The sequence below is a fragment of the Miniopterus natalensis genome, chromosome 21 (assembly GCF_054644295.1).
Source record: "Miniopterus natalensis isolate mMinNat1 chromosome 21, mMinNat1.hap1, whole genome shotgun sequence".
Taxonomy (NCBI): Eukaryota; Metazoa; Chordata; class Mammalia; order Chiroptera; family Miniopteridae; genus Miniopterus; species Miniopterus natalensis.
The window spans coordinates 16328208-16345256 of record NC_142101.1 but is presented as its reverse complement, the minus strand read 5'-3'; the positions used below and the strand labels follow the sequence as shown (position 1 = coordinate 16345256).

The window sequence follows — 17049 nt, the reverse complement described above, 5'->3', positions numbered from 1 at the left end:
CACCTGTTTATATTAACGTGTGCTACTTAATATTAGAAGGAATGTTTCACTGCTTCGTATGATTTTGATACCAATCTCTTAAAAAATTAGGCCCTGCGTATGTTCCTTTGGTGAGGTCATGCCTAATGGCCTGACTCAGCGTTTACTCTGTAGGTTGAATTGTGTCACGAAAATAGATGTGCAGGTTCTAACTCCTGGTGCCTGTGACTGTCACCTTGTTTGGAAAGGGGGTCTTTGAGGGTGTAATCAAGGTAAGGATCTCAACGCGATGCAGGGTGGCCCTCACAAGAGAAAGATGAAGAAGGACTGACAGAGGCAAGGAAGGAGCCACGGATGGTGGAGGCAGAGGCCCGAGTGATGCCGAAGTGAGCCAGTAACACCAGCGGCCTCCAGGAGCTGGGGGAGGCAGGGCGGAGGGTCCCCTACAACCTCTGGAGGGAGCACGGCCTGCCCCAAGCCTTGCCTTCATTTTTCTGACCTTCAGAGCTCGGAGGATACATTTCTGTTGTTTTAAGCCACTAAACTGCTGGTAGTTGGTGGCAATACCCACAGGAAACGCCTACGCGCCAAACTGCTTCAAATTACCTGATATTGTCCATTTTCCAGATCTACTGAAACGGTCACTCCTTGGTTAAGCTGGGTGACGTTTGCAAACACACGTGAGACCCATGAAGTGCCGATATCATTGTCGTTGACAAAGGCAAGAGGGTGGGCCTCGGGGTGCAGCCGGGACACCCTGTTGCCGGTGGTGTCCCCGGCGTCGTTAGGGATGCAGTCCCGCTGCCGCAGAGGGTGGGCCCGCGGGTGGCTCCCGGGACAGCGGCACTGGGGCTGGATGTGCAGCTTGGGCAGCTCCCCAGAGAAGACGGCCAGGATCTCCCTGTGGGTGTCAGGGGCCGACGGTCAGCACACAGCTCAGCAGCGACAGGGCTGCTAAGGGTTGTTACGAACCCACCCCACTATTTTAATGTTTTCATTAGTATCTATTTAGCTTTTATAATTTTTTTTTTTTACACAGAACATACAACCCAATTCATTCCTGGCCACCTAAACATACCCATTCTCATAAAATGAGACACACTCATTTTATAAAAAACACTAAATTCTTAAGTATTAGCATTTTTCTTTCATGAAGCATGAAGCATCTCTTGTCTGACTAGCAAGATATTTATTTAAATAACGTAATATTTGTGGTGCCTATCTGCAAGATATTTATTTAAGGAACATAATATTTTATGGGGCCTATTTGTAATAAAGAGAGGGTGTCCCCCCAAAAAATGTATGTGCACTTTAACAGCTGACAGCTCAACTTTGAAAATAAGAAGTGTTTTAATAAACACTGTCTTTATAAATACTCAATTACACATTTTTGGAGACACCCTATATATTGAAAAGAATGAATTCTAGATGGGGTCTCCAGGTCATCCACAGGAAGGAACACAGCAAGTATAAGTTCATCTGCTGCTGTTTTAGGGGAAGGGCCTGAGGCCAAGGCCATTTGTCAGTGGCTTCCTGTGAGTCATCAGTACAGATCCTGGCACCTAAATTGCTTCAATGGCCTCAGATCACATGGCGGCTGCCAACAGCCAAAGAAGGATGCCAATTCCAGGCAGACAGATTTAATTTTTCCACTAAGGGCAACAGAGCTGTTCTAGACCAGAAGTAGTCATTCTCTTTATGGGCTTTCTTCCACGTAACCCCTTTCCAGACATTTGAGGTAGGCCAACTTCAGGAACCTAGGTCTAACTAGAACCACCAGGTTCCTTCTCTCAGACCCCAGTGGGTGACGGAGGAGCCAGGCAGCTGTTTACTAAGTCACCTGATGTCACACCTTCCTTAGATCCCATTGGTGTTTTTCAGTTGATGTCGGGTTTTACATGGGACTAGGAGCGACTATTCCATGACAACTTTGTCCCCGGGGCGAACTTTATTCCCCCCAAATTACTGCAACGCTGCTCCTCGTAAATTCGTTTTTTTTATTTTATTTTTTCCATCACCATTTATCCCCTCCATGCCCTCTTCTGCCCTAACCCTAATATTCATGCTACTCTGACTTAGGTAAATTCAACATTTATCTTTATATTTTCAGAGCTTTACAATACCACACCTGCTTACCTGTTTGTAAGTGCTACTTGGTATAATCGAAAATCTTGCATTCTTCCAACAAACTGCTCTGAACCTGCAAAACACACACATGTCCATAGTATGCGATGTCTCAGGTGACCAAGCAACAGCTGACAAATATTCAAGTGGGATTCCTTTAAAGCAATAAAACTTTTAACCATGTACAAACCACAGCCTTTTCAAGTCCTTAGAAACGAATATGTTATATTTTGCTAATTCCACATGAACATTAATATTCATAATTATCTCCACAGACACTTGTCGGGCTTATGTCAAAAGTGAACACTTGGGCCAATCTATCTACTGACAACTTGTCATCTCTCTCCAGAAGTCCCCTCCCCAGGCCAAATTTCTCTCTAGTTTATAAACCTGAACATCTATCGTCTCGTCAGCCCTAAATCTGATTGTCATCTGCTCCCAGATGCAATTTTCGGAGCGTTTGCGTTGCCAAGAGGAAGACCTCCCACTCTCTCGTCCTAGCTGTGTGATCGCCAAGCTCCAGGGCATCAGCTGGGGCCCCTCCAAACTCAGATTATTAATTCCTGGTCTAGAAAATCTCCACTGAATGAGGGTACGTTGAAAATCCCTCACTCATGAGTCTGAATTATTTACATGTCCACAGCATCCTACCACAGTCCCAAGACTCCATCACCTTGTAACGGTTCTTCTGAGACAGCCAGGCCCCGCGTCCAAGCTGCGTCAACTTAGGTGACCCTTCCAGGTACAGGCAGATATCAACCTTAAGGACTGCAATGTCATTTTATTAATGCATTTAGCAAATATTTATTTTAGGCTTTGCCAACAGACAAGTCCAAGAGACTGGGAAGAGAAAAAGTGAGACAACCACCAATTCTACGGTTTTCATTATGTTGTTAATCACGAGAAAAACTTGAAGATGGTGAAATCCTACCTAGAGTTTGATTCGTGGGGACGGGAGATGGGATGTAACATATAAAGCCAATTCAATAATTAAGTGAGTTCTTAAAAAAATTTAACTTAGAGCAATGACCAATTCGCCAAATGAGCATTTCCTCAACTGTGTTTGTTTCTCAACTACTCTATTTTTCACTTTGTCTTAATAACAGAGAACAAACGATCGAGCTGTCGCTGCTGCAGCTCCTCGCGGGGCCTTGGAGGAAACTGGGGCAGGGCGGGGATACGTCTGGTGCAGAAAAATGCAGCGTAAACCTAGCTCCCCGAATAGTCTGATGCTGCTCCGAGGAGCGGGAGGAGACAGGTGTGCAAAGAAGGGGGAGGCTTAGGGCCACATGCAGAGCGTGTCTGTGTGTGTGAGTGCGTGTGCGCTCATGTGTACATACACTTAGGTATTTATTTTGTACGGTTCAAAAAATATTTAATTTTGAAGGAAAAAGGAAGGTGGGAAGCCAGATGTAGGGCTGCTGCAGAAGGGGGTGGGGGTTTGACCAGGGGGAAGTGACAAGAAGATGCTGGCCAGCTGTCCCAACAGCACTGCGAGATCTCTCTTCTTCGTTGTTGATCTGAAACTCCAACTTCATCTTTAATGAAATCCCTCTATACCTGCATACGCCTTATTCCTACACCCTCCTTTCACTCCGTTTACTTGTCAATTTTACCTAAGTGCAAAAACCTCACAGAAAAAAATTAGCATAATCTCAGCTGAGGTTAGAAATGTTAACTGATGGGGCACTGGGAGAAATTAAAAGGAGTGTTCCAGCTCCAGAAACACTGACCTGCCGTCCCACCCATCCGCGCAGTCACTGGTTGATTCTTGCGTGTGTCCTGACCGAGGCTCCAACCTGCAACCCTGGCGGGCACATTGCGACACTTAAACCAACTGAGTTACCTGGCCAGAGCTCACAGCTTCTCTAGGTTTTATGCCCAACTGGAGACATTGAAATAAAGCTACAGCTGGAAGAAATTGCTCTCCAAATGCACTGACACGTGTTGGTTGACATGGCCTAAGGTGTTTCTATTTGTATACTTCAAAACCAGCCTGACCAAGTGAGATTTTCCCGTTAGTATGTACTATATGTATGGATCCCATATACATGATTATGTATGTACTATCTTTATCTTATGCATATATGCATACATGATGTATGATATATGTATTTTGTATACATGTGTATATATACAATATATGTAGAGATATAGTATAAGTCTACATATCCATTAGTATGTATACAAGGCTCTACGGAAAGATGAAGCCTGTAGCAATTGAAATTGTCATCGGCCACATAGTTTTCCAGAAAGTTATGCTAGTTAGACATGAGACTCAAAGAAAAAGTCTGCAGCAGCCAACGCTCATGTGAGAAGTTGCTGCTTCGCGGGTGCAGACACAGGGAAACGCGTGAGGCCACCCCGTGGTCTCCTACAGGCCTTCAGGGGACGTTGCCCGTTTGAGCCGGGTCCGCTCCAAGGCCCGGGCAGCTGGCCTGGCTCTCACGGCAGCACCTCTAACTCAGCTCCCAGGCACCTCCTGCACAGTCACCTCCTGGATGAAACCATCTTGGGCACGGACGAAAGTCTGGAGGACAGTGGCTTAAATTTTTTATTAAAAAAAGGAGCCAGCAAGAGGAAAAATATGATTTATAATAAGTCCAGAGGAACATTCTGTACCTATCTCCTCTCTGATTAGAGAGGTGGCGTGGGGCCTGGCTCATTAGGCACGAGTAATGAGCCAGGCTATATGCCATCTCTAATTAGAGAAAAGATACAGCACATACAACTGTACCTATGAATTGATAGAATAAAGATAAAACATTATTTTTCAAGATCCTTTCCCCCCTATAGCTCTGCGATGCCCAGAACGTAAAGAGGAAATTGTGATAAGTACTTGGTAACATTGAAATAAACACTTTTCCAATGATATGTTTTCTAATCAGAAGTTAAATTTATTTTTACACAGTTTGAAAAGGAGTCTCACACTCGGTCCACACCACACTTTTGAAGCATGACTTCAATCGTTAGTACCCTGAAGTAGAACTGCGTCGTTTCAACCCCATCACGCATCGCGGACAAATTTATGGCACCAGTGAACACTTTGAGCAACACTCGGTGCCATCAAACACTTTCGGAAGTACTAATGGGGATTAAATATTGAAACAAGGCTCCCAAGATTTAATGCGTCATTAAGAAATTATGCATGCGGCGTACTTTATAAAATTCTTCAATATACTAATTACTAACATAGATGAAAACTTCATCAAGCCGCATCGTTAATATTTATGCATTACGTTGCCCGTGTGTTTCTGCCTGCCTTTAAAATTTTAAATATTTTTAAATTTCTGCCATGCAGAGTTGTCAGGCTTTCTAAAAACCGGAAGAGAAAAACAAACGTGTAGCATAATAGCTACACATTAAAGAGCTTTTTACAAATAAATAAGAAATTCCAGAGTAGGAACACAGATACACGACCAACGAAATGCAAATGATTAAGACATACGTGGAAAGCTGCTCAAACTCCGCAATGGCCCAATCATCCTAAGGGGGCCCCCAACAATACTTTTCAACGAGAGAAACGGCAAAGGTGAAAAAAATGCATCGAACTTCTATTGGACTCAGCACTCAATGCTCATCGGTTACAGTCGCCCGAGGAAACAGACACACCCAGGTATTTAAAAATATTGCATTTGACACACGTGGTAACAGTGTCATCGAGTAAGTTAAATACTTTTCTGAAGGCAGAATCTCACCGTTTAAACTGTGTCCTATCCGTGTAGCACCAGAGGCAAAATCGGTAACTGGGCCACTTAGGGTTCGAGCCTCAAAAGCTGTCCCGTCCTCTTCCAGGCCGTCGATGAAGAAGCTGATCTTCGTCAGATGCACCTGTACGGGGTGATCACCGCTGTTAGTTCAACTTTGGGACCTTTCATCTTGGGATAAGGACATTTCCGCCGTCTTTCCCAAGTTAATCTTCTATTTCTCCCCTTTCTTCAGTTGGAGAGACAAGAGAGTTTATGGTAATGGCCCCAATGACGTTTATATCGCTAGAAATAAACCTACATGTTGTCGTTTGGGGCTGTGGTGACATCTACCCAGCAAAGTCACAGGTACACACGATTGTTTGTCCCATCTATTTAACTGCTCTGACGGCCACGCTTTTGTAAGTTTTTTGAGGATATGTTGTTTCTTTAGGCACTAAAGAAACGCATATTTGGAAATAAGCAGAAATGAATACAAAAGGGAGAAATATTCACAACCAGATATTGATTTATATATATATATGTATATATATACATATATATATATACACACACACACACACACATATGATGTAGATATAATTTAAGCTGCTAATACAAAATATTTCCTGTAAACATTTACTTTCTTAGGTGGTAGTAATTCTCAGCTGTACCCTCCCAATATAGAAGAAAAATAAATTTGCTAATCTTTTTTAAGGGCTAATTATTCAGGCAACCTCGTAACTCTCCGCACCAGGCAGCAGCAAACTTCCTGTGTAAACAGCCAGAGAGTAATTTTTTTTTTTTCATTTGCAAGCAAATGATTTTGCGGATCAAACAATCCAGGTCCCAACGGCTGGGCTCTGAGGCTGCGGCAGGAAGCCAGCCCCAGACCACACGTAAATGACCGAATGCAGTGTCTTCCAGGAAAACCTGCAGAAAAACAGGCGACTGGGCTCCCTGGGCTCCAGTCGGAGGATCCCTGGGTTCACACCGGCCAGAGAGCTTGAGGATCCCTGACCCTGGGTTCACACCATCCAGCCTTACGGATTTTTTTGCTTGTGCAGCATCTCAAAGTTTCATGCAAACGCCTTCCCAGGCGGCGCCTCTACAAACTCTTCACTGACCGCTGCCTTCTAAACAGGCTCATCCGCTGTTTTGACCTCGACTTTAGTCTCCGCATTTTACATTTTACATTTTAAAAATGTAAAAGGAATCATTGCTACTCTAATTAGTCAGGGGGCCGAAATGGCGAGAAAAAGGCTGCTGAGGTGCATGGGTCTGGAAAGAGAGAGAGAGAGAGAAATGTAATGTCCTGCAGTGAGATGCTGACATTTTAATAAAAAAATAAAATAAAATCATAGCATTCAAAACACTATTCTATTAAAACAGCCTCACAGCAATTGATGAAAACCAGCGATTCTTCAACATCTTTAAATCACGCGGGTGACTGCCTCCAGGGCCCTCTGATCCTCCCCTTCTCCCCAAAACCAAACCGACCAAACCAAGAAAGCCTTGTCTGTGAACAAAATAATTAATTGGTAAAAGTAATTCCTCCACAAGTTTCCTACTGTGGCTTTTTTCCCATTCCATCAACCCGTCTCCCCGAAAACAGTGCTCTTTCTTAAATTCCCTCTCCCGGCGGGGCCTTTTACTTAATTATAAAACAAAGCTTCAACGCAAGGCCCTAAACTCACAGGCCAGCTCCTCGTGGGTCCGCGTGGGCCCCTCCCGCCGGGTAGGAGGGCTGTGTGTGTGTGTGTGCGTGTGGTTTTTATTTTTTATTTTTTTGCATCCCATTTTTTACAGCCTGTTACTGTCATTCGGTGTTTGACTGTTATCATTATAAAAGATACAGCCTTTTCTACTTTGTTACTGGTAGCATTATCTCATGTTTTACAACATCTTTGAGCAACATGCAGGCGCATGAAATATAACCGGCGGAAAGTTCTCGATGGTATTAATGCATAAAAAAGAATGTGTTCCCATCTCCACTGTCTTTACCCAGCCAAAAGCTGATGAACAGCCAATTTTCCTTTATCACATTAGCACAGCCATGAGGGAAACACATTTGTTCTAGTCAGCTACACTAAAGATACTATTACCAATCTAACATATACATGTTTTATATCAGCGGTATTCTCAGGGCATGAGAGAGCCGGCTATATATTAACACCAGCATGACAGTTTATTTAAGGAAAGAAAATTGTCTGTGTAGAGGGACAGAAGTTAGAAATGTATGGCGAAAGCTCAGTGTCACCGGTCTAATAAAGGTAATAATTCTTGGGCTTTCTTTATAGTAGGTAACACTCCTGTGACAGCTGTGTCATATCATTCAAATAAAAATGTTGTCTTTTACAAGTTTAAGTGCGCCTTTATTTGGAGTCCGATGGAAGGCGTGATTTTGATTTCCTGTGTCGCCTGTAGTATATCCGCAGTCAAGAGTTCAGGACCTTCTCTCTCTCTCTCTCTCTTCTTTTTTATCTTTTTTTTCTTTCTCAACTCATCCCCTATGTGCTTCGCGGCAGGACGCGGCGTCCCTCGCCGTGAATTCCAGAAGGGTGTCTTCGCTGCGTTGGGTGCTTAAAAAAAAAAAGATTAAGGATGATCCCAAGACACCCTGGCCTGCTGTCCCCTCCCCTGCCACCCACCTTTCCATAAATAAGATGGAATCTCGGGGCGCGCCGTGTTTTATATTCCACGATCCTCGAAGCTACTTGGCAATTCAGGTCCGGGGCCCCATCGCCGGGGCGCTGGGGAGCCGGAGGCGGCTTTTTGCAATAGCTCATGCTGACGACCCCCTCGCCGGTTATTTAGGGGGAATGGAAATATATACCATAGAGTCTCTGATTTGTGAAAGACAGACTTCTGCTAAGTGAACTTCCCGCCTCTCTCATTGCCCAGCCCGCTGAGAATGAAAGGAGTCGGTCCGTGTTGCCTGGTGTAGCCGGAAGGAGGTAACCGGCAAAATCAGCAGCAGCCGCCGAAAAGCCTGGAATCTCTCATACGAGAACCGAAATCACTTCGGGGAGAAAAGATACAGGGGAGCCGGTCATCCTCACGCCTTCGTTCTCAAGCGTCCATACATTATTTTAACTTTTTTAGGGGGACAGATTTGTGTCCCTCTGATAGAATGTACTTGTTCACTTGAGGACAGGAGTGCGTTAGATTTTTTTTTTTTTTTTTAATATATCTTTATTGATTTCAGAGAGGAAAGGAGAGGGAGAGAGAGAGAGAGAAACATCAATGATGAGAGAGTCATGGATCGGCTGCCCTCTGCAGGCCCCCGACTGGGGATCGAGCCCACAACCTGGGCCTGTGCCCTGGGCGGGAATCGAACCCCGATCGCCTGGATCCTAGGTCGATGCTCCACCGCTGAGCCACGCCGGCCGGGCAACAAGACACTTTTAATATCCTGATGGTTGTCTCTGATTTAAGTACTCTTAGTGAGGTTAAGGAATGAAATGTCTTCTTCAAGGAGCCACCCTGAGAAGCTAGGCCCTGACCCATCGGCGCGGGGTGTAGAACATATTTCAGGGCCTTCTCTGTGGGACTTGCCTGCCCAGAATCAACTTCCAGGCCCCCACGCGAACCCATTCCACTGAAAGCAAAGCCGTTTCAAGCATTTGGAAGGACAGCGTTTTCATCGCTTTAACGCAAAGCGACTCGGGGACGGGGCCTGAACTCAGACGCACCCTGAGCAGACGACAGAGGATAGGAGCACAAGGGACATCCTTTGGAACGCGAAGGGGTTCGAACAAAGAAGGGAAACGCTGTGACGTGGCCCCAAAGGGACAGCTTTATGGAGGAGAAAGGTCTCGGCCGTCCTGAAGCCCAGGCGCCCTGAAGTAGAATTTCTGTTTCTGGGTTAGAGAAGGGTTTTCGTAATGGAGACTACTCTTCCGTCTATAATTTTTAAGCATCAAAGAGGCCGTTTCTTCTGAAAACTCCATAAGCCTATGTTAAGATATCACATGAATGTAAGCCCAGGCGTTCTCAGGTTTTCCTCATGCATCCCCCCAACTTAATTTCCCGCCGGTCGCCAGCAGCGAGCGTTGGTGCAATTGGTGAGTGAGGTCCCCGCACTGTCTAGTGACCGCACGGCGTCTAATTTTCTCCCCATGTTTTACTCAAGCTATTTGCATATGGGGATAACCTGCCTACTGCCTTTCCTGTACCTAAATTTTTAAATATTTTTCAGAATCTATATCTCACGTCCTACGACCTCCAATAACACTCTATCAACTACTCCAGCATTACGTGTTCAGGAGCATTGAGAAATTACCACGTCAGACGTTGTCCTAACATTGTTATGTATATTTAGTCTTTTAGCCTTATAACCACCCCAGGAAGGTTTGCTATTATCTCCATTCTAAAGGAGATAAAGCTGAATCACAGAGAATCGAATGCAAAAAAAAAAGGTTATATTATTCAAGGTCACACAGAAGGTCAACTGGTCCCAGAGCCTGTTTTCACCAACTTTAATTAAGTCAATACAGCCAGGTAGTATTTAGAAGGAACAAGCATCTAGTTTATCAGACCATCCGCTGAGCCTCTTTGCTGTAACTACACAGGACGATTCAGGCCTCACGTCAGCGTAACCCTGAGGAGCTCGACGGTCACTGCCACAGGCCTGGCTCTGCGCTGAGTGCCTTGCTCACGTCGCCTCGACTCCTCGGACGGCCTCTCTGCGGCACTGTGACCCCCAAGTGGGGCCTCAGGGGTTTAACTGCTTCCACAGATTTGGGGAACCCTTTCACCCCTGTTATAAATGAACTGAAAGAGAGCACCTTAAAACTTCAACACATAATTCCAGCCCTCGCAACGGGATCTCACCGGACCATCCTGACTGTGCCTTTTCCAGGGCAGAGCCCACGCAGATGCAAACGCAGGTCTCCTTCTCGGCCCGTGTCCCCTTCGGGATGTGCGTGTCCAGCCTCCGCCCTGTCCTAAAAATGCCATGGTTTTGGGTCTCTCTCCTCTTAAAACGTGGCTCCAGAAATATTAAAAAAATCGCCACGTGGGGTCCCGCTGGCCAAATTAAAATAGGATTATCACCTTGACCTGATGCGAAACTGCGAGCGAGATCTTTGGCAAGGACATCACGCAGCCGAAACCGGATACGCTGGGGAGAGCCGCCTGTTCTCTAGGACACCGTCTTCCTCCCCCCGCATCCCGGCCGACGCACACCCGCCCCGTCCCGCACCCGGCGGCTGGCTCTGCGGACCCGAGGGCAGGGATTCACGTTTATCCACGATATATCTCTGCGTGCTCGATTCGGCCCGTCGCTCGGGGCTGTCAAAACCTTTTTGAACGCTAGGTCTGTCACCCGGAGTGTTTACCATCCTCCCGGATTCGTGTCATTTGCAAATTTGATGAGCGTGCCCTACATGCCGGGGCAGATGCTCAATAGATACGAACTGATTGATCGACTAATTGATACTCCAAAAATAACACCGCCCGCACCATCTACGCCGGGTTACAATCCTGAGCGGCTAAAAAAGGCACCGCTTTCTAAGAGATGAAATGTGTCTGATGAAATGTGACTCTTCACCTTGGCAGGGTGACCCCGTTCAGGAGCGTGAGTCTTCCTATAATTTTTTAGTTTATAAATAAATACTCTCGTCCACCCAAGTCTGTCTATTAAGCTATATTCATACAAACAAGATTTTAAAAAAATAGCAGTCGGGGCAATTAATCTGGGGAGGTTGCTTTGGCAGAAAGGAGTCACATGGGTCGCCCACAAGTATCTGGGATGCGCTTCCCATCACTAGGTAGTGAAACTACTGTATTTAAAGGCAAATCCATGTGACTCTTCTGTGACAAACTGTCCCAAAGCCCCGTGTGACTGCTGTGCAAGGGTAAGAAATGTACAAAGCGCAGTGAGACACGTAAGAAACTAGGGGCCCGTTTCTTGAGCATCTGTTACAACTAAAGTGAGGGGACGTTTCTTGAGGAAACTGATCAGCGTGGACGCGCATGTTTAACATAAAAATCTACACATCCCAGGCTTCTCCCTGCACCGATGCCCACATACGTCAAGATAATATTGAGCCCGGCCGGGCGTGGCTCAGTGGTTGAGCATCCACCTAGGATCCAGGCGACTGGGGTTCGATTCCCGGTCAGGGCACATGCCCGGGTTGTGGGCTCGATCAATGACTCTCTCATCATTCATGTTTCTGTCTCTCTCTCTCCCTCTCCTTTCCTCTCTCTGAAATCAATAAAGATATATTTAAAAAAAAAAAAAAAAAAAAGATAATATTGAGGCGAGGGCGGGGGGAGATGAAATGAAGTCTTGCTGATACCTTCTAAGTCCTAAACAGATGCCATTCAGCGCCTTGTGTGCTGTGACTCAGCCGTTAGTTACAAGGCAGGGAAGCGGCAAATCGCTCTTCAAGGGGGTGCGGGATCGGTTCTCGGTGATAATGAAGGAGCCAGTCCAGGCCGGCCCAGCGCGCTCCTACCTGTCGGTGAGAGCCGGCCACACCCGAGCAAGCAGGTGGCATTTCTTCAGGAGACACACCTACCGAACAGGGCTTCCCTGATGACTGTAAAACTGTCTCAGCCCTGCGTCTCGTATGTCGGCAGGAGAAAATCCCTCACCAGGTCGCAACTTCCCAACCCGCTCCCTTTGCAGCGCTTACAAACTCGCCATTCATTTCGTGCTGAAAAGATTCATAGCTAATGAAACAGAAAGCGAAGGCGCCCCTTGACACGATCGGCCTGTTTTCTTCAACGCGAACACGAGTGGTGTCCCCGATGAGAAAAGCACGGTATTCCTGAACGTGCCACAACCTTGCCCCCGGCCCATTTTTATTTGCAGGGGACAGTTCTCCTCTGTGTCTTCCCATCAGGACCACTGGGAATCATTTAGGTTTTATTTTTTTTTAAAAGTCAAGCACTTCCACCTCACGCTTGGGCATCGGGTAGACAAAATAACAGTGACTTACATTTACATCTTGCTTCTCAACTGTCAGTGCATTTACCAGCTGTCAGTAAAAGAAAAAAAAAAAAAAACTAGAAAAAAAACCACCACGGAGTGTCAGTTTTAAAAAAGAGAGAGAGACTATAGCGGTAAAGGTGGAGAAAAATAATGAAGAATGTATTTTTATCGGCGTTAGCACGGGTGTTTCTTCTGCGTGAAATGTAAACTACGTAATTTGAATTGTCCGACGTCTTAAGACCTCAGGGCCCAGAGAAGCTGGAGACGCAGGAGTGGAACATGTCAGCCTTGAAGCCCCTTCCCAAGCGAGGAGGTGGGCACATGAAACCCGGCGCCCGCTCGCCGAGTTAAATAAAGATGCCCGAGCTCCCGGCGGTATCTGCATAGAGCGGGAGACTGAGGCTCTGACTGCAGGCAGGGTCACTACGTGTCCTTTGAACTTCCCACCCAGGATCCTAATGAATTTAATGTCACTGAGAAGTTGGGAATTTAACACCATAAGACTGAGTTCACACTGTAACAGCACCTCTACTTGAACATACAACCCCAAGTCTTAATTATTTCCCCATGTAAATATGCAGAATGGCAACAGTGTTTTTTTAAATTTTATGTTACAGTGTAGTGGGTCATATGTATTTTATGGTTCAATGACAACGTTTTGGAATATGTTTTTTAAGTGATATTCATTTCAAAGGGCTAAATATTCTGCAAATGGCTAATTCTATACCTAAGCTTTGAAGGGAACTGATGGACCTCAGAACCAGCCAACAGCAGCCGAACGAATAGCGACACGGCGAACCGATACGGACCTGTTTCCCCGGTATTTGCAACTGCACAGCCAGATTCGGAAGACTGACCCTTTGGAGATGTAAGAACCTGGGCAAGTTCACGCTACAATGTTGCAATCGCTCACCAAGGGAGCGCTTTCAAATGAATCCTGCTAACCAGCTTTAATGAAGCTAAAGCTGGATAAGTGCAAGTTATTTTTTATGAAAACTATGAGATCGAATCATTCCGGCCTTCTGTCCGGGGGTACCCGGCGGACGGACGAGACGCGGGCTGTGAATACATTTCAACAGGGGCCCGCGCGCGGTGTTAGGCGAGGTAGAGACGACATGAAATAAACATCAGGCATCAACTCTGGGCTCACTGTCAAGAGCGCGCCCAAGCTCCTCGCCACGGAGTTCAGCTGAAGGTAACTATCTGTCAAGCGTAATCTGTGCGAGTGAATATGCTTAAGCCGGGGCTATGAATCAGCCCAAATTGCTTTGGTCTTACTGACATTCAATTGCAAGACGTGGCGGCTCATCCAGCCCAATAGACAGCCTGACAACACCAGGAGTGCTTCCCGTGACAGGCGGCTTTAAATATAGATGCAACTATCATCAAAATACACATGGAGCCCAACTTTACGATGTCGAAATTGGCCGGTCCGTCGTCGCCAGCTGGTCACAGGCGCCCCGGGATCTCGTCTGGGTCCTCCTGACGTCCGCCCGCGGGCTCAGGGAACAAGCCGTTATTAATCTTTAAAGACGAAGTGAATCTAGATTTGACGGGCAGGCGAGGTCCTCCTGGATTAGCGCAAGTTTCTGCCGCACTGCGCCTCACCCCGTTTCTCCACTTGGCAGAGCCGCCTTTGATCTCGCCAACCGTTCGAGACCTGCCCCCGATACATCTTAATAAATAACGGCCACGCCCGCAGGGAGAAATCCGGGGGGGGTCAATTGGAGACAATGCCTCGTGGATATTTTTTGACACGCGTTGAGTTCCCGTAAGCACTGCGTCAGACCGACCAGAGAGCGGGGCTGAGAGAGGTTAAATGACTTGCTGGGAGTTCTGTCCCCTTGGGCGCCGCGGCCCCCGGGGGCAGATTCCGCAGGTGCCCCTGTGCTTCTGTCCCGGGTCTTAACCGATATTGAACAAAATCCCCACCCGTTCCTTTTCTGTGGGTGCCTATCCACGACCAAGAAAAACGCTCTGACATCCAGGCTGCTTATGCCAGCCTGCTCCCCTCTGTTAGGTATCCCCAGTCTCGCCCTACCTGCCGCATCGGGTGGCCCTAAAATAGCGCGTGGAAAACCCTGGACTCCGCAGGCAACCAGCTGACACAGATGGGTAGGTGGGAACCTTAATTTCTTAAACGTTACATAAGTATCGCCCTCTCCCTCTCAGAAAACAGTAGTTAAGGGCAGGTGTTCACAGGACATCAGGACAAGTGCATAACTTTCTACTTTATAGAAAGAAAATCAGTCCAGGACGTAGCAGGCTCCTGGGCTCTCGCGCCAGGTCCTTCCTTGGCAGCCTTCGTCACCTTCTCTCGTGGAATCTCCAGCACTTCCCTCAAGGCCGATGCTGGCCTATGAGATGTTAACTTAAAAGAAGAGGGGTTGGCAGACAAAATCATATCCCGCTAAGGACGTGCTGTGGTTGGAACTGTATAAAACACACAGAGAAGGGCCCAGAGACAATTCCATTAACACTGCAGCAAAATTACTGGAGGGGCTCAGTTCGGTTTGTCTTTTCTTTTTTCTAATTTATTTCCTAAGTATTCTAAAATACTGGTTCTAGAATACTGGTGATTTTTTTTTAAAAATCTCTCATTTTATTCAAAAGTCATTTCCTCCAAATCTCTATCCAACATCCAACCTGGTTTCCCTTCTCCTACGCACGTCTTCTTGGGGACAGGGGCTGCGGACACGCCATCTTCAGTCACCTCGAGGCCTCTTAAAAATCGTTGCGCGCCTAGTAGGTGTCTGTGGTCGTCTCTACTCACGAAGGTAAAATGCTTTAGGCCAGAGGATTTGAGCTGCTTCCCAGGGACATGGCCACCGAGGTTCTTCTCAATGGATTGCATGTAATCACAGAAAACACACTGGCCGTTCCTGAGGGAAACACGGCATCTTCCACCCAGCCTGCCGTGGACTCGCCTGGCCCATCTGCCACCTGCTGACAGCTCCAAAGAACATTGAACATTGAACTGAAAGGACCCTTCTCTGTCGGGTAAAAAATTAATTTCCTTGACAACCTTATATTACTTCAAAAAAAGGGTTATTATTTTCCAGCAAATATTTAAATTGAAAATTTAATCGCAAAAGTTCCAAAAAATACTAAAAGAATATATTAAAAAATGCATAAAGAATTGAACAAGAATTCAGCAAAGTATACATAAGACAACATGCGTTCTGGGGGCTGGCAGTTAGATGCACTCAGTAAGATTCCACACGTGAGGTTTGGCGTTTCCAGGGTTTTAGGTCACTGGGTGTTTTTCCACATGGCTTTTCACTTAGTCCCGAAATTCAAACATCCTACGGCTTTTGATGTTCTGGTGTTGTGGGGTTTTTTTATTTTGTTTTTTTTTTAATTTTCTCATATGGAAAAAGACAATCAGAAATTTTTATGGATCAAAAATAATTTTTATATAACTTTGAAAACTAAAAACTAAAAAGCATCCCACAGGTCAGGTTCTGACCCTGATGGAGTCAGTCTCTCTCTCTCCCTGCAGATTACAGCTAAAAACTCTGGACAAACCACAAAACGGAACTACCCGAGGGTTCTGGAAAATGACCCAAAGCAAACCGAGTGTGGGGGAGACCAAAGACTGGGAGGAGTGAAAACATCTGATCCGGAAACGGAGGCGTTGGAAACTAAGAGGACAAGCTACACGCTGGGAGAATCTTTTTAATAGAAAGAAACGTCCTGTGACTTAAGGACCCAGAAAGCGGTACAGAACCAAGTCAGAGGGCAAGGAAACCTCGGATCAAAGCCTGCCCGCCAAGGACACGTTCTGGTTTTTGTCATGTGGCTTAACAAGCAGACCTAACACACTTTTACTCACCCTAACTCTGAAATCCCACGCGTAGTTTCTACGACGCTGTTTGAAACAGCACCTAAAACATGTATTTATTAGTGTCACTAATACACATATGGGAGCTTCCACTATATGTTTAAAAATTAAGTCACCTGTCACGAAAGCTCAGTTACACTGGTTTATAACGATTTAGCGCAGTCTCTCTAATACGTTGCAACAAAAATTAACAACAGCTCCTAATTACAGATGCTAATTTGGATAAGCTCTCACTAATTAATAGAAGAATTTATCCTTGGTATTTATTTTAAACATGATCAAGCATTGCTTATTATTTTAATCGCTACATGAGCCAGTTACACATGGTACAAATGAACGTCAGACGACATATAGTAACACGAGCTCTGCAAATAGAGACAATGACTCCATTTCCCCCCATTCACGAGACACCTGTAAACCCAGGCGATGGTGACTGTCACATTGAGGGTTCCCAAGTCATCTTTTCAATGATC

General features: G+C 46.0%; 1 protein-coding gene across 1 annotated transcript in view; it reads right to left on the bottom strand.

The window, feature by feature from the left end:
* USH2A (usherin) overlaps nt 1–17049 on the bottom strand; it is a 301382-nt gene that overhangs the window by 275188 nt on the left and 9145 nt on the right. Inside the window, exons 3-5 of the mRNA XM_087829032.1 lie at nt 5802–5934; nt 2116–2179; nt 586–880 (exon numbers count right to left, since the gene is read on the bottom strand). Of these exons, the coding sequence (XP_087685158.1) occupies nt 586–880; nt 2116–2179; nt 5802–5934 (492 nt within the window). The remainder of the gene's footprint in view (nt 1–585; nt 881–2115; nt 2180–5801; nt 5935–17049) is intronic.